This window comes from Marmota marmota, unplaced genomic scaffold (genome assembly GCF_001458135.2).
Source record: "Marmota marmota marmota unplaced genomic scaffold, marMar, whole genome shotgun sequence".
Lineage (NCBI taxonomy): Eukaryota > Metazoa > Chordata > Mammalia > Rodentia > Sciuridae > Marmota > Marmota marmota.
Window position 1 is genome coordinate 33,987,090 of NW_026000240.1, and position 24,500 is coordinate 34,011,589.

A 24,500-nucleotide genomic window follows, 5' to 3' on the forward strand; every position below is an offset into this window, starting at 1 on the left:
GACACAACAAGGTGAATGGTGAGGTGTGTGTCATATGTCAGAAGGACTAGTCTCAGATAAGGTCTTTTACGTTTTAAAGGGTATCCTCAATCTGTGGTTCAGACAGGTTTAAAAGCTCTGTGTACCCTCTGAAGCAAGATTTAAAGGGTTTATATGTGTTTGTATGCATTTGTAATCTTCTAAGGAGAGAATATCAAAGGGTCTCAGCCTTCTTCTTCATGATCTATTTCTATATCTTCATACACACAAGAATCCAGCAGGCCCATGTCAGATGTCAGCATTATCTAGACAGTGGGAAGCTGGCCACCAACTGATTACTCTATTTCTTCTATAGCCAGACTTTCTGACTTTTGACCTTACACAAATGCCACAGACTAAGACAAATTAGGTTAAAGTGTTCCTCTGAAGCCATCCAAAGAATGCTCAGTATTCTCAGTGTAAGCCTTAAAATAGCTAACACATTTATTAATAGAAGTAAAAGGACATTTTGGTGCAAAAATAGAAGATAAGCTGTTTAAAAGTAAGAGAATTTTGTATTTCAGAGTTTCTGAAGCAAATATATTTAATTTGGATCCAAGAAAGTTTTTCTGTTTCCTTTTGTTTGTTTTGGTTAGGTTTTTCCCTTAAATCTGGACTCTTGACATGCATCAAGGGATATGACATTCTGGGTCATCAAGCATCTGTATTCTGGAGGGATGCTAATAGGAAAACTTGTGCTCTGGCTTTTAAAGGGGATAGTAATCAGCAACCAAGTACAGATCCCTGACCATTAGATCCTCTTAAATAAAGTTTCTGATTTCTAATTCCTGCTGATTTTGTGATAAGCTTGAATATTCTCTTATGAGTCCCTATGGCAATACGATATCATGGAAAGAATATAGAGGATAGATAAGGATTTGAATTCTGAACTGGATAACGTACTAGCAAACCATTGGATGCACTCAATTGTTGTAGGAATAACTTAAACAATAGATTTATAAAGCTCCTGGCACAGGTCTTGGTATATATCATGTGTTCCCAGGCAAAGAGTGTTCATTCCTGCCCCCTTCTCTCCCTAATTACAGACAGACAATGACCTAAACCTTTACATTTATTCCCAAGCCTCACAAGAAAATATAAGTCATGGGGTACAAATATCTTCTAATTATCTTTAAAATTTATAGCCTAACAATTTATTTCTGATTATAGGCATTTCCATCCTCCTTCCAAGTCCTTGTGGGACTACGCTCCACTGAGCAATCTCTTCTCACTGAAATCTGCACATTCCTTCTTTTCTAGTTTTCTTTCAGCTCTTAACGCCTTCCCCCAGCCCTGCCAATCTCCTTTACCATCATACTTCACCAGAGTAAAGTCATATCTGCCTCCATTTGTGTATCGCCCATTTATTCCTCAACCAATTGTGGTTTGGTTTCACCTTACCCATTGAAACAAAACACTTTGTTCAAACTAAAATCTCCACGAATGGCCTCCAAATCCAATGACCATCATTACTGTTCTGCTGCCTCTGACACTGATGCTGGCATAAGATAAAGCTGCTGGCTATAGTACAAATCTCACCCTACCCAAGCCCCACCAGTCCCTACTGCATCTCTGCTCTTGAACTATTTCCTTCTTTGGCTTCTGTTGATTTCCCTTATCTGACTACTCTTGCAGTAGACTTAGCTGATCTTCTCCCCCACCCAGTTCTTTTCTCAATGCAATTCTTTTTCTAAAACATTCCCCCTTGATGATCTGATTCTCTTTCTGACTTCAACACTGAATGCTAAGTCTCTGGTCTGGCCTCTTTCTCCGGATTTATCATTCTAATCATTCAAGAAATTTTAAACAACTTAAAAAAAACACTCTCTCAGTTTATATCATTGACTCCCCATGGTCAAGCAGTATTTTCAGCATGCTTGTAGTAGTGCCACTCCTTTCTATTGAAATACAACTGAGTGAGGCTTAGGCCTCTCCAAATTAACTGACAGGAGGATCTGTTGAAAATTAGTAATCTATGGTCAGCTGGTTGATGTACAATTGGGATTCTGCAGTTAGAGGCCCAGCAATTTTTAGTTATTGAGAATTTATTAGTGGAGAAGTGCTTTGTGCTTCTTAAAACTTGACCACGCAGACAGACCACCTGGGAATCTTATTAGACATGCAGATTCTGGTTCAGTGGCTGAAGGCGAGAATAGGGCTGTGACTATCAAATTCTGACAAACTCCCAAGCTTTGCTAAACTATTTGCTTTTGGATCAAACTTTGAATAGCAAGGGTTGAAAGTATTGTAATAGATCTTTTGTTGGGTCACTGTGTCTTGCAGACAAGGGAGGAAATCTGAGTAATAGTAGTAGCACATAAGAGATTAACAGGTGTATTAGATAAGTGATGGAAGCATCTGTGTGGGTCCAGTGACTTATTTGATGTCCTATGGTGTCTGAACATCCTGTGACTGAGAGTCTATGTGATTTATAATCAAAGGGCAGTTATGAGCAGCTCTGAAGTCTGGTGTGTGTGGGGGGATTAATGTTTCAGGTATGTGGATTTTTTGAGGAATTTAAAACTTTTTAGTGATTGTACAGCTTCTGGTGATAGTATTTAGGGGCCAATATCAGTATTATAGGAGTATTTTAGAAGTCAAGTTCAGCAACTGAAAGAGTTTGTTGGGGAGGGGATGTCAGTCACTGGAGTGTTTTAGTAATCCAAGGAGTCAGTCTGTCATCTCTATGGAAGTGTCTCTTGAATGTGTACTATCTTTATTGTCACCTCCACTGCCCAGTTTGCAAGCTGTGCCTTATCCCCCTTTCTCTCTAAACATACTGAGGTATAATTTACACACAGGAATATGCACAAATCTGTGAATATAACTTGATGAATTTTTGCTTGTGGAACCATCATGTAGATCATTGTATAAAATGATAAAAATCTCCCTTCCAATATTAGTAAATACCCTAAGTATTTAGAACTAGTATTCCAACCATTACCATAGTTTAGGCTTGCTTGTTCTTAAACTTTATCTAAATGGAATCATTTAGTACGCATTCTTTTGTGCCTGGCTTCTTTCACACCATATAACTTTTGGGATTCATCCTTGTTACTCCATTCTTCTTAACTGTTGAATATTATTCCATTATGCAAATATATTATAAACTATTTACCCATTCTCCCATGATGAATAGTTGAATTGTTTCAAGTTTTGGGCTATTATGAGTAAAGTTTCAATAGACACTCTTGGTCAAGTCTTTTTATGGACATATGCCTTGCTTCTTTGAGGTATAAATCTAAGAGTAGAACAGCTGGTACACAGAGTAGATATATGTTTAATCTTATTAGAAACTGCCTCAATCTCTGTCTGTGTATTAGTAGATTCCTGCTTAAAGACAGATCCATGTGATACATAAGGATAACTATGCCAGGTCCTTTCTTAAAATTCAGTCAAGTTCTTCATCATCTTCTTTAGATGGCATAGAAAACCTTTTCTTTCACATATGGTTTTCTCCTTCCTACTATATTAATACCAAATGTTTGTGATGTTTCCTGCCACTGATCATTTCCCAAGTTTTTACTCATGTTCTCTCCTTTGCTTGGAATACATAATGTTCCTCGATGCCAGGAAACTCCTACTCAACCTTTTGCATGATCTCTTCCAGAAAATTCTAACCCTCAGGAAGAAATGGGCAATACTCTTTTGTGCTCCCAACATACCCTGAACAATTCTTCATTGTTGTTTATACATTATTCTTAGATTAAAAAAAGTTTTAGTAAAGAAATTTGGGAAATATTGCAAAGCAAAAACAGATAACTAAAATTATCCATAATCCCACTAAAAGTATCCATAATGCTATTACTCAGAGATAATCATAATAACTATTAATGTTTTATAAAAACATTTCATTTCTACTACTGATCTAAATCTCATCTCTCCAGTTAGAATTTAATTAGTCTCTCAGCTTTTTTTGTCTGCATTTCTCAGTCTATCATCAATACAGTCACCAGAGTGACCAGGTTAAAACCCAAATAAGATTGGTTTGCTTCTCCACTTAGAAACCTCCAATGGCTCCCATTTCATTCAAAGTTAAGTCTAAAATTATTTATTTTGTAATGGCCTACCAAAATAAGAAGTTCCTTATCACTCCCTTGCCAAAGCCAGCCGATATTTCTCTGGTCTCCCCTTCTTCTTTGCCCTGTGACTTTCTTTGTTCCTTGCTCACTTTTTCTAACTACAATGGAGTCTTTGCTGTCCTCAACTCAGTAAGCATGCTTCTGCCTGAAAGCCTTTGCATGCACATTGTTCCCTGTGCTTGGAAACTCATTTTCTGAACTATTTACCTGCTTACCTAACCCCCTCTTTTAGGTCTTCACTGAATTACCTTTTTTCTGAGTAAAACCTTTGTAATTTATTTTAACCCCAAATCCCCATCTAGGCCCCATCCTGCTTTATTTTTCTCCTGATACACTATCTGAATACATAAAGACACCTGTTATATTTCACTTACACATCATGTTTTTAGTCAGCCTCTCCTCACCCCCTGATGGGTGAGAATACTACTGTTTAGATCCATGGCATATCCTTATGTCCTAAAACAGCCTGTTCCATAGTAGTTGGATAATGTATATAAAGCACATTTGTAACATGAGGTCCTTGAAGACAGAATATTTTACTGTGCACTAATATGTGGGACTTAGAATAGGATCTGGCTCACTGTAGGCACTAAATGAGTCAACTGCCTTAAGCATTTGAAGAATTTCTGTTTTGGACCTTCTATGAAACTGTTTAAGTATTTTGGTAGTCTCTCACCAATTTTTTTGAGGGTAAATTTATTTATTAGAAATGACAAAAAAAGTGATTCTGGTAATGGTGGATAATCAACAGAAGTAATGTGATTTTTGTTTAATAAACACAGGATGACTACTTGACTCATTTTCCTGTGCAATTTATAAAGTAGCTTTGCTTTTACATTTCCAGATGCTGGAATTCATCTTCTCTATCTCATTATCTTCTGCCTGTGTATCTAACCCATTTTATTCCTATAGTTTCCTTGTAGTCCAGGCTCCAGTTCTTGGGCTTGTACTATCATTGGTTTAGCATATCTGCTATGTGACTCTCCATTCTATGTCTTGAGGCAATGAAATATTTCAAGTTTTCACCAAAATCTCTTGAGAGTATTGATTTTATACTAAATACTATCTCTTATACTAAAGGGTTTATCCCTTTTAGGTATTTTGGTAGAAAACTCACAGGCAACAATTGTGTAGATACTTAATAAAGAGTTTTACAACTTTAATTTGAAGTGTCCACATAAAATACATTATGACTCTCTTACGGGGGTGGGATAGTTTTAATAATAATTAACTAGTTGAATGTCAACTGGTGGAGTCTTTTTTTCCTTTTTCTTTCTTGTTTTTTTGGTACCAGGGATTGAACCCAGGGACGCTTTGCCACTGAGCCACATCTGCAGCCCTTTTCAATATTTTGTTATATTTTATGTAGAGGCAGGGTCTCGCTGAGTTGCTTAGGGCCTGGCTAAATTGCTGAGGCTGGCTTTGAACCTGTGATCTTCCTGCCTCAGCCTTCTGAGCTGCTGGGATTACAGGCATGCACCACTGTGCTGGGCTGGAAACCATTTTCAAATAAGTCTCTGTTCCCTGTGCATAGGGAAAGCTATGCTGCTTCCTGAGAGGGAAAGCTTCCCACTCAGGAAGCAGCAGCCACATCTCTAGATGCCATTAAAATATAAGTTTACACAGGAATGTTTAGACAAATTATTCTCTTTTTTTCTAAGAAATAATTTTTTTAAAAAGTTATAGTTGTACATATATTTGTATTTGAAGTTATAAATTTCTATTATTCCCTCATACCATTTAATTTTATGTAATAAATCATAATTGTGGTCTCTTGGTTCCCATGCATCGCAAAAGGTCAAAAGATCTACCTAGTGTCAGAGCTTCTTCTAATTTGTGTTATTTCTCTATTATTTCTCCGGTTTTATTGTTACCATAACAGAGCCACACAGTTTGCTCCATGGACAATATACATATAGGATGCTCAGTTATCCATTCTTTCAAGTCTCATATTTTTGGGTGTTTGTGGTGCTGGGAGTTCAAGGCCTCACAGATGACAGGTATGTGTGCTACCAATAAGCTAGCTAAACCCCCAGCTCCCAACCTTTGCTTTTAAATGCCATTTAGTGCATCCTTCAAAAAGAAACCCTAGTTTGAGTCAATCCCGTTTTTTAATTCTTGATTTTATTTCTTGTGCTGTAGGAGTCTGTTAAGGAAGTTGGGGCCTAATCCTACATAATGAACATTTGGGCCTACTTTTTCCTCTATTAGGCACAGGGTCCCTGGTCTAATTCCTAGGTCCTTGATCCACTTTGAGTTTAGTGCATGGTGAGAGATAGGGGGTTAGCTTCATTTTGCTGCATATGGATTTCCAATTTTCCCAGCAGCATTTGTTGAAGAGGCTAGTTTTTCTCAAATTATGTTTTTGGCGCCTTTGTCTAGTATAAAATAACTATATTTATGTGTGTTTGCTTATGTGTATTCTATTTTGTACCATTGGTCTACATGTCTATTTTGGTGCCAATATCATGCCCTTTTTGTTACTATAGCTTTGTAGTATAATTTAAGGTCTGGTATTGTGATGCCTCCTTCTTCACTCTTCTTGCTAAGGATCGCTTTGGCTATTCTGGGTCTCTTGTTTTTTCCAAATGAATTTCATGATAGCCTTTTCTATTTCTATAAGAAATGATGATGGGATTTTAATTGGAATCACATTGAATCTGTATAGTGCTTTGGGTATTATGGCTGTTTTGACAATATTAATTTCTCATCAAAAGAAACAATCAAGGAGGTGAAGAGAGAGCCTAAATTTGGGGAGCAAATTTTTGCCACATGCATGTCAGACAGTGCACTAACCTCCAGGATATATAAAGAACTCAAAAAACTCAGCACGACAAACAAACAACCCAATCAATAAATGGGCTAAGGACCTGAACAGATACTTCTCAGAAGAAGATATAAATTCAATCAACAAATATATGAAAAAGTGTTCAACATCTCTAGTAATTAGAGAAATGTGAATCAAAACTACTCTAAGATTTTTATCTCATGCCAGTCAGAGGGGCAGTTATCAAGAATACAGACAACAATAAATGTTGGCAAGGATGTGGGGTAAAGGTACACTCATTCATTGCTGGTGGGACTGCAAACTGATGCAACAATCTGGAAAGCAGTATCAAGATTCCTTGAAAAACTGGGAATGGAACCACCATTTTACCCAGCTATCCCACTCCTCGGTCTATAACCAAATGACTTAAAATCAGCATACAGTATCACAGCTATATCAATGTTTATAGCAGCTCAATTAACAATAGCTAAACTGTGAAAGCAACCTAGATGCCCTTCAATAGATAAATGGATAAAGAACCTGGTATATATACAAAATAGAATATTACTCGGCATTAAAAGAGAATAAAATTATGGAATTTGCAGGTAAATTGATAGAGGTGAAGAATATCATGTTAAGTAAAGTAAGCCAATTCCAAAAACCTAAGGCTGAATGTTCTCTCTGATAAATGGATGCTGATCCATAATGGGGGGGCAACATGGGAAAATGGAGGAACTTTAATGGGGCAAAGGGGAGGGAGAGGTGGGAAGGGAGAATGAGGGTAGGAAAGATGGTGGAATGAGATGGACATTATTACCCTAGGTACATGTATGTATGACTGCACGTATTCTGCAATGCTACATCATGTACAACCATAGAAATGTAAAATTTTGCAGCAATTGTGAATAATGAATCAAAATGCATTCTGCTGTAATATATACCTAATTAAAATAAATAAACAAATGATTAAAAGAAACTCTAATGCACTGATTAATCTGACAGGATCTAGTACCTTGTGATCTACTTCCATGTGAAAATGCAAACATTCTGTTTTTAAAAATACTCTAAGATGATCCTTTAGTGGTTGTGGGAAAGAAAAGGCAGGACACCAAGGAAGTAGCAGGAAGCAAGTTTATTGGCTGCAGCCAAGTTCAGAGGGAAAAAGTTTTCACTAAAATTAGTAAATCCCCCTGAACCCCGAGTTCAGGAAGTTTTGGAACCCAGTATATAGGGAGAGAGGCTCAGAGGTTCACAATCTGCAGAAGTCCACTTAGCAGTAGTTTTTTTCCTACTGTTCTGAGCAACCAATTCAGGCCAAGGACACTCTTTATGAAAATCAGTGCCTGAGAAAGGGAGAGTTCTCTTCCCTCTTTCTTGCCAGCTGGCTTCCCAGCCAATGCAAATGCCTCTGTTATAAAGAGGCATTTCTGTTAGAAAGCCTTAGGTTAGACTTTCTTACCACTTCTTCTTCTGCAGACATATTCCCTACCTGGAAATTCTTTTGCTGAGAGTCTAAGAACAATAATGATGAGGGTCTCTGGAGAAGCTTAAGATTTTCTGTGGAAGAGGGGATGCCACTACAGAGTAAATCCAGATCTAAAACCTGGCAGATATTTTACATTGCTGTGTGTAGGAAGATAAAATAATCTTTAGTTTGTGAAAAAAATGCCTCTGATTCTGACAGAACCATCTCCCATCACCATAAGTTGTGTTTCATGGAACTTAGCCTCACAGACCCTTGAGCATTGTGACTCCAAAGGCACCAACCAAGGGCTCACAGTTAAGCTGTTTCTCCAAACATCAGGTCTCTAGAGAAACACAAGATAGTTTAACAACAAAACTTTTTGAAAAATGCATTAAAAAAACAGCAAATTTTGATTCAATATTTTTTTGATCTCTTCATATTTTCCTCAATCCACTACTCTAGAACAGCTTCAGTTATAGGGAAGAAAGTGACTACCCACTAGAGTAATTCTGCCTATGACTCTGGTCTTGAGGCAAGAGTAAAAATGGAGGAAAGGATAGAATGTCTTAATATGGACTCATCCAGACTCTACATATAGCCTTTTTTTTGAAACTACAGACTTCATTCTGTAGGTTTAAAACAAGTTGTTTGTTCATTTGATAAATGTTACCAACTCACTGCAGACTCAGGAACATTTTTGGCTGCATAAACAATATTCTAAGAAAAAAGAACTGAGGGGGTAATTAGGGTATGCTATGGATTAGATGTTGAATGTTATCCAAAAGCTGATGTTTTAAAGCCTTGGTCCCTGGGATGGTGGTAGATCTTTAAGAGAAGGGGCCTTACAGGAGGAGGACCTTAGGTCATTGGCCAGGTTGTGCCTTACAAAGGGATGGTTGGGACTCCACTATATTTCGGTGCTTCCTGGCTTGAGATATGAACTCTCACTCTGATATAAGTAAGCTCTTATTGGAATGTGCCCTTATCATCAGAGGCTAAAATTAGTGGGGCCACCTGATCTTAGACTTGAACCTCCAGAATCATAAGCCAAATAAACTCTATTTCATGAGTAGCTTGTGTCAGGTATTTTGTTTTAGTGAAGCAAAACTGACTACTACAGTTTGTGCATATTATGGAAATTTTATAGTTTTCATTTTTAAAAAATATTTATTTTTTAGGTATAGATAGACACAACACAATGCCTTTATTTTTTTTATGTGGTGCTGAGGATTGAAGCCGGGTCCCGCCTGTGCTAGGTGAGCGCTCTACTGCTGAGCCACAATCCCAGCCCGTATAGTTTTCAATTTAAACAGAAAATGTGTTCAAGGGTTTACCACCCCTTTTTTCACCAAGGTTTTTTTTTTTTCATTCTACATTTGTGTGTGTGTGTGTGTGTGTGTGTTATTCTTCAGTGTCTTAAGGATCTCTATTGCCCAGTTATTTATTTTTTTTATTTAAGAAAGAGTAGTTAAATTTAGTCATTACTTTGTTGAGGTAATATATTTTTCTGGCTGTATCATATTTTTTTTATAGTATCATGGACACTGTAATTATTTTGTGGAGATTCTGAATCCTGTTATGTTCTGAAGAGGGTTGGTATTTTTGTTTTAACAAGGAATTAACTTGGTCAGACTTAACTTATAATCTCTGAGCTATAGTACATGGCAGGTCAAATCACAATTTTATTTTGGCCTTGGTTGTTAGCTGCTTTGAGACTGCTTTGGATATGTAAGGATCAGAGTTTAGCGAGGAACAGAAGCAGAGTTCACACATGGAATTTTGGATTCTCATATTCTATTTTATTCCACATCTGGCCTCCCTCTAGTGGCCATGCTTTTGCCAGGCTCCATTGCTTGGTTCTTGAGGCTAAAAATGGCTGGCTTCTTACTGGAGTATTAGCTACTCCATGTTATGCTGTGACGATGGTCCATTTTAAGATTCAAATTACAAAAACCGGAAATTCACTTCATGTTAATCCCCTTCTCCAAGTTTTCACACCCCTTTAAAACCTTCCTGTATTTTTCATCCTGCAAAAACTTCAAGGAGTTTTTTTGGGTGGGATTTTGTCCAATTAACAGTTAAATATGGGAGAGCCAGCCTGGCAGAAGCATATTCCACCATACCAGAAATGAAACCAGTACAGTGAAAACTTAAAAGGATAGTCAGAATCCAAGTGACCATCCTCTCTCACTTGGATGACTGCCAAGGACTCTTATCTAGTTTCCTTATTTATTCTTACATGACCAAGGATGATGAGGTTGCCTGTATTTCATTCTTTAGCCCCATCTCATTAATTCGGAAGTCATCATAAGATTAAAGGATGAGAAGATTGGAGAAAAGTGTTCTCTTCCTTGAAAGATAGCCCTGGGTTATGTTCATTTTCTACCCAATACATTATTTAACATGACAAATATTCCTTATGGTTTATATTTACTATTCAATAACACTTATCCTTTCAAATATACTAAATAATTTGTTTATTTACTATATTTGTTGGCTGTTTTCCCCTACCAGAATGTAGGCTTCATGAGGCAGTAATTTCTTAATGTATTTTATTCACTGAAATATCACTAGAGCTTTTGACAGTGTAAGCACGTAGTAGATACAAACAAACATATGATTAGTAAATAAATGACTTTACCAATCATAACGTCTACCTCTGATTACCACTCCTCTCCTGTAAGATAATATTTTTTAAACTCATGTCAGGAGCATCAGTCATTCTGCTCTACTTTACATTGTATTTTACGTTCAGGGCAAAGAAGTCAAATTTCAAATAAACAAAGAATGAAAAACTTCTTAAAGAACCTGAGTATTTTTAAATTACTTTTATGCAGACTCTGGAGGATGACACATTAAAAATTTCCTCCAACCTGACAGCTAGACTTATAATGAGAGATGGCTCACACAGAGGAGTAATTTCTGACCTTATTCTCAGATTAAAATAAGATATAGCAATTAAAGAAATGCAACTCAAAACTACCCTAAGATTTCATCTCATTCCATTCAGAATGGCAAATATCAAGAATACAAGCAACAATAAATATTGTCGAGGATGTGGGGGAAAAAAGCACACTCATACATTGCTGGTGGGACTGCAAATTGGTGCAACCACTCTGGAAATCAGTATAGAGATTCCTCAGAAAACTTGGAATGGAACCACCATTTCACCCAGCTATCCCACTCCTTGGTTTATACCCAAAGGACTAAAAATCAGCATATTACAGTGCCACAGTCACATCAATATTTACAGTAGCTCGACTCACAATAGCTAAGCTGTGGAATCAACCTAGATATCCTTCAACAGATGAATGGATAAAGAAAATGTGGTATATATACACAATGGAATATTACTCACTATCAAAGAAGAATGAAATTATGACATTTGCTGGTAAATGAGTAGAGCTGGAGAATATCATGCTAATGAAATAAGCCAATCCCAAAAAACGAAAGGCTGAATGTTTTCTCTAATATGTGGATGCTAATTCACAATAAGGTGTGGGTAGGGAAGAATAGAGTTACTTTGGATTAGGTAGAGGGGAGTGAAGACGGGTATAGAAGTAGGAAGAATAGTAGAATGAATCTGACATTATTACCCTATATACATATAGGACTACACAACTGGTATGATTCTATGATCGTGTACAATCAGAAGAATAAAAATTATATCCTATTTATGCATAATGTGTCAAAATGCATTCTATTGTCATGTATAACTAATTAGAGCAACAAAAAGAGAAGATACAGATTTAACCATAGGCAAAGATTCACTTGTAAATTAAAATTTCACTTTGTATAATTCTCACTTTCACTTTAATCCTCTGAATAAGATTTGATACATCAGATATTTATACAGAAGAATGTCAAGATAGCCTGGACACTGTATGAAATATATTCAGCTTTAAACTCTATTTGCATTCACTTTCTCTAAATTTTCTGTTTTCAATTATATAAGAAATACATGGATGAATAAACATCAAGGCAACAGGATTATAGAAAATTTCATGTAAATATCCATTTGTTGGCCTCCTTGCCACAAGGCCCTAGCTTGCTGCATGTGTATATGTGTCTATGTGTGAGGAAAGGAGGGTAGGAGAGAGAAGTAAAGGGAGAGAGGAAAGGAGTAAGGAGAGAGAGAATGCTAATTTAAAAAATTGTTTTAGTTGTTGATAGACCTTTATTTATTTATACGTGGTGCTGAGAATCAAACACGGTGCCTCACACATGTGAGGTAAGTGTGCTACCACTGAGCCACAGCCCCAGCCCCAAGAGAATGCTAATTTTTAATTTCTTTAGACCTTCATAATTTTCAGGGAAGATATGCATATTGACAATGAAGGATCAGAGAGCAGGGTAGATAAAGTGATATTGATAGCCATCAGAAGCAGAGTACTAATTCCTCTCTTATTCCTGCAACTGAAATTCCTGCAACTGAAAATTTCTGCAACTGAAAATTTGTGTGGGGATGTTGGGTAGTGAGCTAGTCTATATTCCAGATCAAGTTAAGACAGACTAGACAATAACAAGGCTATTACTGACTGCCATACTCCTGTAGATAAGCTCCAATTGCTTTTAAGACATGACCTCTTTTGCAGAGGGAAACAAAACTATTAACTTTAATAAACGAAGTGCTCACCCATCATTTTAAATGAAAATTTCTCTTCAGGGGTTCCTGAGATTTTCACATAGTTAGATTATTTCATTTGGGTAGAATGTTTAACTGACAGGCAAAGCCCTCCACTTCAATTACAAAAGTAGCTGATTTTCAGAAGAAGTTTGTTCTATGCAAGGGTTTTGTGAATGCTGAGTAAAACTCCAGGAGAATAAGAAGGAGCTGTAGCTTGCTTTGTAGAGCATTCACACAAAGGTGCCTCATAGTATTTTTCTGTGATAATCAAGACGGGTTAAGTTCTTGATGGCAATTTTGTACTATCAAGCAGAAAAGCCTAACAGAGAGGAATCTCTGTAGGAAAGACAGGTAAGTGATGAAATGAAACAATGGTACACTGAGGCTTTAGAAGGCTCTGCTAAATTTGCAGAGGTCCAGTGAGAGACCCAGGCATATTAATATACACATACCCACACCCACACACATGCATGCCCCAGTACTGTAGAGAAAATTAGTTAAACAATGACACTCTTCTTGTGAATAAGAAAATTCACATAATAGAAAAGATAAGTACCAGACTGACAAGCACTGAGAAGTGACAGGACCACCCCAGTAGGCCTGAAGATACAGCATGGGTCTAAAGTGAATTATTCTCAACTTTTACAGTCTCATGGTTTGTCTTGTTTGAACTTGTCACCTCTTCCTTCTAAAGAAGTAAAATAGTAAACTATTTTTCCCTTTTGGAAGGGAAATGTCTGCCCTAGCCTGTCCTGTCATTGTTATTTGAAAGCATATAACTTAACTTCATAGGTTCATAGATATAGAAGAATTCTGGCTCAGGATAAACTGTATCAAAAGTCTCACCACATCTGGTTTAAATAATATTTAGATAAGACTTTGGACTTTAGGATTGATGCTAGAAAAAGTTGAGATTTGGTTGGGATACAATGAATATGTTCTGCATGTGGGAAAGACATGCAGAAGGCCAGGAGTGGAATGTTGTGAACTAAAAATATTTGTATTCCTCCCAAGTATATGTAAGTCCTAAATCCCAATGTATCAGGAGATGGGGTCTGTGGGAGATAATTATGTCACAATGGTGGAATCTACACGAACAGGGTTAGTGCCCTTTTTAAGAAACATGGGAGGGACTGGAGTTGTGGCTTAGTGGTAGAGCAGTTGGCTAGCATGTGTGAAGCCCTGGGTTCGATTCTCAGCACCACATATAAATAAATGAATAAAATAAAGTTCCATCAACATCTAAAAATATATAAAAAAAGAAACATGGGAGAGTGGTTGCACCCACATCCTCGCCTGCCAACATTTATTGTTGCTTTCTTCTTCTTCTTCTTCTTTTTTTTTTGTTGCAGGGGATTGAACCCAGGGCCTTGTGCTTGCAAGGAAAGCACTCTACCAACTGAGCTATATCTCCCACCAATGGGCCAAGGACATAAACAGACACTTCTCAGAAGACGATATACAATCAATTAACAAATATATATAACAAATATATTCTCGAAACTAGAGAAATGCAAATCAAAACTACTCTAAGATATCACCTCACTCCAGTCAGAATAGAAGCTATTATGAAGGCAAACAACAATAAGTGTTGGCAAGGATGTGGGGAAAAAGGCACACTCATACACTGCTGGTGGGACTGCTAATTGGTGCAGCCAATATGGAAAGCAGTATGGAGATTTCTTGGAAAACTGGGAATGGAACAACCATTTGACCCAGGTATCCCTCTCTTCGGTCTATACCCAGAGGACTTAAAAACAGCACACTACAAGGACACAGCCACAACAATGTTTATAGCAGCACAATTCACAATAGCTAAACTGTGGAGCCAACCTAGATTCCCTTCACTAGATGAATGGATTACAAAAATGTGGCATATATACACAATGGAATATTACTCAGCAATAAAAGAGAATAAAATCATGGAATTTGCAGGTAAATGGATGGTGCTGGAGAAGTTAATGCTAAGTGAAGTTAGCCAATCCCCCAAAAGCAAATGTTTTCTCTGATATAAGGAGTGTGACTCATAGTGGGTAAGGAGGTGGGAGCATGAGAGGAATAGAGGAATTCTAGATAGAGCAAAGGGGTGGGACGGGAAGGGAGGGGGAAGGCGCTTAGTAATGATGGTGGAATGTGATGGACATCATTATCCAAAGTACATGTATAAAGAATTGAATTGGGTGTCAACAAACTTTATACATAAACAGAGATATGAAAAATTGTGGTATACTTGTGTAATAAGAATTATAAGGCAAAAAAATAAAATACATGTATAAAGGCATGAATTGGTGTGAATATACTTTACATGCAAACAGAGATATGAAAAATTGTGTTCTACTTTATAAGTGTAAAAACAAATGTAATGCATTCTGTTGTCATGTATTTACAAAATAAAATCAATTAAAAAAGAAAAGCAAACAATAAACAGCATTAAAATTTTTTTAAAAAGAAGATGGCAACCTACAAATCTGAGACAATATCCTCACCAGATGCTGCATCTGTTGGCACCTTGATCTTGAACATTTAAGCCTTTAGGACTGAGAAATAAATATTTGTTGCTTAAGCCATCCAGTCAGTAGTATTCTGTTATGAAGCCTGAATGAAGACACTAAAAAATGCCATTTAAAAAGTATTTGCCTTGGGCTTGTGTATATTTCTGTGGTAGAGTATTTGCCTAGAATGCAAGAGGCCTTGGATTTAATCTCTGGTACTGCTTTAAAAATTGTCTACAAAGGTACTCTTCACTATTTTAACTCTGCACATTCCTTTAGTCATATAAAGTCCTTCTCCTTTCAATATATCTGAATGAACCAGGTATTTCTAATAGTTTCATCTTCTTAAAGAAATCTCTACCGGAGTCTTTTTGACCTATTCAAATATGGACCAATTAATCCCAAGTTTTACAACTTATCAGAAATCTTGAGATTTTTCTTTAGCATCACCCTAGTATACCTTATGCCTTGATTTTGTGTTGGATACCCTTTCTCCTGGATCCCAAGTCTTTTTATTTCTTGATTCATTCTTCTACTTTGGTAGATCACATTCTCTCTTCCACAGTTCCCTGAGGAAGAATATTTGAGAAATAAACTTTTTTTAAAAAAGAAAAATAAGGCATTCAAGACTGCAGAGAATGCCATCACTGGGGAAACATTAGAAGAGAATGAAGCTGGAGACTGAGGTGGGACAGATATCCCCAGCTTACCACTCCTGCCTCATCCCTTCCCACCACATCTCAAGCTCTGTTAAAGTGCAATTCATCTTCTCCACCCAGGACTGCCAGCAAAGTTGGGGTCTCCTTGTCCACATCCCAATAACCCAACCTATTCTCTTCAAATAACAACCAGCTCCAATTGACTCTGACCTTGGGAGGCAAGGTTTCCCATCTTCCAAGATTCACTTTAAATAGGAAAAAAATGAATAATAAAACCAAGAATTAGAAACAATCTTTGCATGTCTAAAAAAAAAAACAACTTTATTCTACCTTCATACTTATATGAGGGATAGTAAAGAAGTCTAAGCTGGAAAAAAATTTCTCTCAGGATTTCAAGGCCTTGATTGATTCCTGTCTTTTATCATCTACTATTGCTGTAAAGAAGTTTGATAATAAGTCTTTTGATTCTTGATCCTTTGTATGGATGTGTTTTTTTTTTCTTTCAGCTTTGAAGCTGTAAGAGTATTTTTCACTTGTAATTTAGAATTTTATGCTGTATGTTTTGATGTAGATGCATTTTTATGCACTATCTGCATATTTGATAGGCCTTCTGAGTTGTAAGTTTGTATTTTGCAGGTCTAAGAACCATTTCCCTAACTACTTCATTGATGGTTTCCTTATTTGCTTTGTTTTCTGCCTCTAAACTTGTGTTAAACAAGGTTGGATTTTCTGAACCATTTCTCTAATTACTTATTTTTTTCTTTATTGTTTTTCTCTACTCTCAGCTGTATTTTTTCAACTTTGTCTATTAATCTTTTAATTGAGATTTTCATTTCAATCATCATGTTTTCAATTCTAAGAGCTCCTTTTTGTTGTTGTTCTCTAAATTGTCCCCTGCATAATAGCCTACTCTTTTTTTTTTCCAAGGATGTGGGTTTGAGTTAGTATGTGATGTTATTTATTTTCATCCTGAAGGACTTCCTTTAGTATTTCTTGTAAGTGAATTCTGCCAACATGGGTTCTTTCACTCTTAATTTAATAAGGAAAATATTTATTTTCCCTTTGAATTACAAAAGATTTTTTAATTTTGACAAAGTCCAGCTTTCTTTTTTGTTGTTGTTGCTGGTGTTTTGTGTATCATATCTAAGAATCCATCATCTAATTCAAGGATGTAAAGATTTACTCTGGGGTTTTTTGCAAGAGTTTTATAGTTCTTACCTTTAGGTCTTTGATCCATTTTGAGTTAATTTTTATAATTGGTGTGAGGAAAAGCTTACCTTGATTTATGAAGGTAGTTTTAATTTACAAGGAGATACTACCTCATGTTCATTAAAAAGGCTACTGTTAAAAAGCCAGAAAATGCAGAGCGATACGGGCCAAATCATATTGTTATATTGTGTACTTTGTGCATGTATGAAAATGCAACAAATCTCATCATTATGTACAACTATAATGCACTAATAAAAAATGTGGAGGAAAAAAAGCCAGAAAATAACAAGAGTTGGTAAGAATGTGGAGAAATTGAAATACTTGTCCATTGTTGTAGGAATGTGAAATGGTATAGTAATTCACTATGATGTATTCATATATGTACCCAGGAAAGTTATGTCACTTCCCTCTACCTAGTAAAGGCAGAATCATTTCACTGCCTTTCTTATTCCTTTCCACTCCCCTTACCTTCATTACCCTTTGTTTAATCTATTGATCTTCCACATATCAGAGAGAACATTCGACATTTGTTTTTATAGGATTAATTGTCATAAAGTCATTATTTTTTATGGCTGAGTAATATTCCATTGTGTATATATACCACCTTTTTTTTTTATCCATTCATCTATTGAAGGGCACCTCAGTTAAATCCATAGCTTAGCTATAGTGAAATTAGTTGCTTTAAACATTGATGTGGCTGTGCCACTATAGTATACTGATTTAAACTCTAAGATACATACCAAGGAGTAGAATAACTGGGTCAAATGGTGATTCCATTCCAGTTTTTCTGAGGAATCTCCATACTGCTTTCCATAGTGGTTGCACCAATTTGCAGTCCCACCAGAAATGTACAAGTGAACATTTATCCCCACACCTTCACCAACACTTACTTATTGTTGCTTGCATTCTTGATAATTGCCATTCTTATTGGAATGAAATAAAATTTTAAGAGTAGTTTTGATTTGTACTTCTCTAATTGCTAGAAATGTTGAACATTTTATATCTTCTTCTGTAAAGAGCCTGCTCAGTCCCTTAGATCATCCATTAATTAGATTATTTGTGGGTTTTTTTTTCTTTTTTGGTGTCAATTTCTTTAAAAAAACTGGAATATAAATGCAGCAAAATGAAACTAAAATATTCTGGAGATTAGTACTGCATCTGATGTGCATGTGGTAAAGATTTTTTCCCATTCTATAGGCTCTCTCTTCACATTATTGAGGATTGTTTCCTTTGCTAAGAAGAAGCTTTTTAATTTGAATTCATCCTATTTATTGATTTTTGATTTTATTTCTTGCACTTTAAGTCTGGTTAAGGAAGGGAGATCCTAAGCTGGCATGATGAAGATTTGGGCCTGCTTTCTCTTCTATTAGGCACAGGGTCTCTTGTCTAATTCCTAGGTTCCAGATCCACTTTGAGTTGAGTTTTTTTCAGGGTGAGAGACAAGGTTTTAGTTTCATTTTGCTGCATATATATTCCACTTTTCTCAGCATCATTTGTAGAATAGGCTATCTTTTCTCCAATGTATGTTTTTGGTGCCTTTGTCTAGTATGAGATAACTGGATTTATGTAGATTGTCTCTGTGTCTTCCATTCTGTAATGTTGGTCTACATGTCTATTTTGGTGCCCATACCCGGCCATTATTGTTATTATAGCTCTTTGTATAGTTTAAGTTCTGGTATTGTGATGTCCCCTGCTTCACTGTTCTTGCTAAGAATTGCTTTGACTATTCTGGGTCTCTTATTTTCCCAAATGAGTTTTATGATTGCTTTTTCTATGAGGAATGTTGTTAGGATTTTAATTAGAATTGTATTAAATTTGTATAACACTTTTGGAAGTATATCCATCTCCTCAGTCTATACCCAAAGGACTTAAAATCAGCATACTACACAGCCACATCAATGTTTATAGCAGCACAATTCACAATAGCTAAACTGTGGAGCCAACCTAGATGCCCTTCAGTAGATGAATGGGTAAAAATAAATGTGGCATATATACACAATGGAATATTACTCAGCAATAAAGAGAATAAAATCATGGTCTTTGCAGGTAAACGGATGGTATTTTATTGGCATGTAAATTTTCAAAATAGTTTCTGAGTGAAGTTAGCCAATCCCCAAAAAACAAATGCTGAATATTTTCTCTGATATAAGGAGTGTGACTCATAGTGGGTAGGGAGGGGGAGCATGGGAGGAATACAGGAACTCGAGATAGGGCAGAGGAATGGGAGGTAAAGGGAGGAGGCAAGGATGGTGGAATATGATAGACATCATTATCCAAAGTACATGTATGAAGACACAAATTGGTGTCAACATACTTTATGTGTAGTAAGAATTGTAATGCATTCTGCTGTCATTTATTTTTTTTTAAAAATCAATTAAAAACACTTTTGGAAGTATGACCATTTTGACAATATTAACTCTGCCGATCCAAGAACATGGGAGATTTTCCCATCTTCTCTGTTTAAAAAAATATTTTTAGTTGTAGATGTACACGATATCTGTATTTTTTTATGTGGTGCTAATGAACTCAGTACCTCACATGTGCTAGGCAAACACTCTACCACTGAGCCATAACCCCAGCCTGAGATCTTTCCACCTTCTAAGGTCTTCTTTAGCATTATGTAGCTTTCATTGTAGAGGTCTTTTACCTCTTTCATTAGATTGATTTCCAAGTATTTTTTTTTTAGGCTATTGTGAATGGGGTAAGTTTTCCTAATTACTCTTTCAGTGATTTCATCACTGATCATAGAAATGCATTTGATTTATGGGTATTGATTTTATATCCTTCTACTTTGCTGAATTAATTTATTAGTTCTAGAAGTTTTCTGGTGGAATTTTTTGGATCCTGTAAATATAGAATCATGTCGTTGGCACATAGTGATAGCTTGAGCTACTCTTTTCCTATTTGTAACCCTTTAATTTCTTTTGTCTGTTTAACTGCTCTGGCTAGAATTTCAAGGACTACGTTGAATAGAAGTGATGAATGAGGGCATCCCTGTCTTGTTCAAGTTTTTTAGAGGGAATGCCTTCAGTTTTTTCCATTTAGAATAATGTTGGCCTTGGGCTTAGCATAGATAGCTTTTATAATGTTGAGGTATATTCCTACTACAACTAGTTTTTCTAGTGTTTTGAACATGAAGGGGTGCTGCTGTATTTTGTCAAATGCTTTTTCTGCATGTAAAGAGATGATCATACATTTCTTATCTTTAATTTTACTGATGTGATGAATTACATTTATAGACTTTTGTATGTTGAACCAACCTTGCATCCCTGAGACAAACTCCACTTGATCGTGGTGCACCATCTTTTTAATGTGTTTTTTTTCTGTGCAATTTGCCAGGATCTTATTAAAAATTTTTGCATGAATGTTCATCAGAGATATTGGTCTGAAGTTTTCTTTCCTTGATATATCTCTGTCTGGATTTGGTATCAGGGTGATGCCAGCCACACAGAATGAGTTTGGAAAAGTTCCCTCCTTTTATATTTCATGAAATAATTTGAGAAGTATTGGTATTAGTTCTTCTTTGTAGGTCTTGTAGGACTCAGCTGAGAATCCATTGGTTCTGGGCTTTCCTTTGTTGGTAAGCTTTTGATGGGAACTTCAATTTCATTACTTGAAATTGTTTTGTTTAAATTTTCTATGTCCTCTTGGTTCAATCTGGGTAGATCATGTGTCTAGAAATTTGTCAATGTCTTCAAGATTTTCTATTTTATTGGCATGTAAATTTTCAAAATAATTTCTGATTATCCTATGTTTTTCAATGGTATCTGTGGTGATATTTCTTTTTTTACCTCATGAATTTAAAAAAATTGAGTTTTTTCCCTTTTTCTCTTGGTTAGTGTAGGTAAGATTTATCAATTTTATTGATTTTTTTTCCTAGGAATCACCTTTTTGTTTCATTGATTTTTTGAATCATTTTTTTGTTTAAATTTAATTGATTTCAGTTATGATTTTAATTGTTTTCTACTGCTTTTAGTGTTGATTTCATCTTCTTTTTCCAGGGTCTTGAGATATAATGTTAGGTTATCTGGTATCTTTGTATGTTTTTAATGAATGAGCTCAGTGCCATGAACTTTCTTCTTAGAACCGCCTTCATAATGTCCAACAAATTTTGGTATGTTGTGTAGCTATTCTCAGTTATTTTTAAGTATTTTTTATTTCATCCCTGATTTCTTCTGTTATCCATTCATCATTCAATAGCATATTATTTAGTCTCCACATATTAACTTTTTAATTTTATGTTGATTTCTAATTTCATTTCATTATTATATGATAGAATCTAAGGTATCCTCTCTGTTTTTTTGAATTGCAAGGTATTACCTTGTGACCTAAGATGTGATCTATTTTAGAAAATGATCTCTGTGCTTCTGAGAAGAAAGTGTATTCAGCCATTGATTGATGAATATTCTATATATGTCTTAAGTCTAAATTATTACTTATATTTCTTAGTTCTATAGCTTCTTTATTTAGTTTTTGTTTGGATGATCTATCCAGTGATGAGAGAGGTGTGTTAAAGTCCCCCAGTATTATTTTGTTGTGGCCTAATTAATTCTTGAAATTACAAAAGGGTTTGTTTGATATACATAGATGCTCCATTGTTTGGGGGCACAAATATTTATGATTATTATAAGTGATTGATATATGATTCCCTCAAGCCATATGAAATGACCTTCTCGGTCCCTTCTCATTAACTTTGGCTTAAAGTCCACTTTATCTGAGGATAGAAACCTCTGCTTGTTTATGAGATCCAAATGAATGATATGATTTTTCCCATTCTTTTTACCTTCAGTCTGTGGGTGTCTGCATATGAGGTGAGTCTCTTGGAGATAGAATATTGGGTCATGTTTTTTAATCCAATTTGCCAATATATGTTTTTATGTATTTATTTTTTTTAGTTTCAGGTGAACATAATATCTTTTTATTTTTATGTGGTGCTAAGGATCGAACCCAGTGCCCCATGCATGCCAGGCAAGCACGCTACCAATTGAGCTACATTCCTAGCCCCCAATCTATGTTTCTGATTGATGAGTTTAGGCCATTTACATTTAATGTTGTTATTGAGAGATGTTTTTTATTCATTCTCACTTTGATTTATTTCTGATTTTAAATTTGTATTAGTTTCTCCTCTGATTGACTATTCTTCTAGTGTAGTTCCTCCCTTTGCTGGTGTTTAATTTTCCCTTTCTTCTTCATGAAATATTTTATTGAGTATGTTTTGTATTGCAGGCCTTGTAGTTGAATTCTTTTTTTAAATTTAATTGATTTTATTTTCTAAATACACAACAGCAGAATGCATTGCAATTCATGTCTTTATACATGTACTTTGGGGTTTTTTTGCATTACAATTATTATTACACGTATATACCACAATTTTTCATATCTCTGTGTATAAAGTATGTTGACACCAATTAGTGTCTTTGGATAATGATGTCCATCACATTCCACCATCCTTGCTAATCCTCTGCCCCCTCCTTTTCCCTCCCTTTCCTTATTCCTTCCATGCTCCCCCTCCCTAACCCACTATGAGTCAGCCTCCTTATATCAGAGAAAACATTCAGCATTTGTTTTTTGGGGACTGGCTAACTTCACTTAGCATTATCTTCTCCAGTGCCATCAGTTTACCTGCAAATGCCATGATTTTATTCTGTTTTATTGCTGAGTAAAATTCCATCGTGTATATATGCCACATTTATTTTTATTCATTCATCTACTAAAGGGCATCTAAGTTGGCTCCACAGTTTAGCTATTGTGAATTGTGCTGCTATAGACATTGATGTGGCTGGGTCCCTATAGTAAGCTGTTTTTAAGTCCTCTGGGTATAGTTTGAGGAGAGGGATAGGTGGGTCAAATGGTGGCTTCATTCCCATATTTCCAAGGAATCTCCATACTGCTTTCCATATTGGCTGCACCAATTTGCAGTCCCACCAGCAATGTATGAGTGTACCTTTCCCTCCACATCCTCGCCAACACTTACTGTTTGTCTTCAAAATAGCTTCCATTTTGACTGGAGTGAAATGATATCTTAGAGTAGTTTTGATTTGCTTTTCTCTGATTGCTAGAGACGATGAGCATGTTTTCATATATTTGTTGATTAATTGTATATCCTCTTCTCAGAAGTATCTGTTCAGGTCCTTGGCCCATCTGTTGATTGGGTTATTTGTTTTTTCGGTGCTTGTAGTTGTATTCTTTTAACTTTTGTTTATTGTGGAAGGTTTTTATTTATTCATCAGATCTGAAGCTTAATTTTGCCAGATATTCTTGGTTGGCATTCAATTTCTTTCAGAGTTTGGCAAATATTATTCCAAGACTTCCTGGTTTTAAGGGTTTGGGTTGAGAAGTCTGCTGAGATCTGGATGTAAATCTTTTTATTATTGGTTGTTCAAAACATTACAAAGCTCTTGACATATCATATTTCACACATTTGATTCAAGTGGGTTATGAACTCCTATTTTTAACCCGTATACAGATTGCAGTATCACATGGATTACACATCCACGTTTTTACATATTGCCATACTAGTGACTGTTGTATTCTGCTACCTTTCCTATCCTCTACTATCACCCCTCCCCTCCACTCCCCTCCCATCTTCCCTCTCTACCCCATCTACTGTAATTCATTTCTCTCCCTTGTTTTGTTTTTTTCCCTTTCCCCTCACATGCTCTTATATGTAATTTTGTAAAACAATGAGGGTTTTCTAACATTTCCATGCAATTTCCCTTCTCTCTCCCTTTCCCTCCCACCTCTTATCCCTGTTTAATGTTAATCTTTTTCTCATGCTCTTCCTCTCAGAGAGGAAGACATTTGGCATTTGTTTTTTAGGGATTGGCTAGCTTCACTTAGCATAATCTGCTCTAATGCCATCCATTTCCCTGTAAATGCCATGATTTTGTCATTTTTTAGTGCTGAGTAATACTCCACTGTGTATAAATGCCACATTTTTAAAATCCATTCATCTATTGAAGGGCATCTAGGTTGGTTCCACAGTCTAGCTATTGCGAATTGTGCTGCTATGAACATGGATGTAGCAGTATCCCTATAGTATGCTCTTTTAAGGTCTTCAGGGAATAGTCCGAGAAGGACAATAGCTGGGTCAAATGGTGGTTCCATTCCCAGCTTTCCAAGGAATCTCCATACTGCTTTCCAAATTGGCTGCACCAATTTGCAGTCCCACCAGCAATGTA

The 24,500-nt window shown here is 36.0% G+C and overlaps 1 protein-coding gene across 10 annotated transcripts in view; it reads right to left on the bottom strand.

The window, feature by feature from the left end:
* The window catches only part of Dock3 (dedicator of cytokinesis 3), a 552,674-nt gene that overhangs the window by 234,444 nt on the left and 293,730 nt on the right, over positions 1-24,500 (bottom strand). Inside the window, exon 1 of one of the 10 annotated variants that reach the window (XM_048794634.1) lies at positions 15,912-16,018. The exons of the other annotated variants lie outside the window; for them this stretch is intronic. Within the exon in view, the coding sequence (XP_048650591.1) occupies positions 15,912-15,979 (68 nt within the window). The 5' untranslated portion in view covers positions 15,980-16,018. Of the gene's footprint in view, positions 1-15,911; positions 16,019-24,500 lie in introns of those variants that run through there. 10 annotated transcript variants of the gene reach the window in all.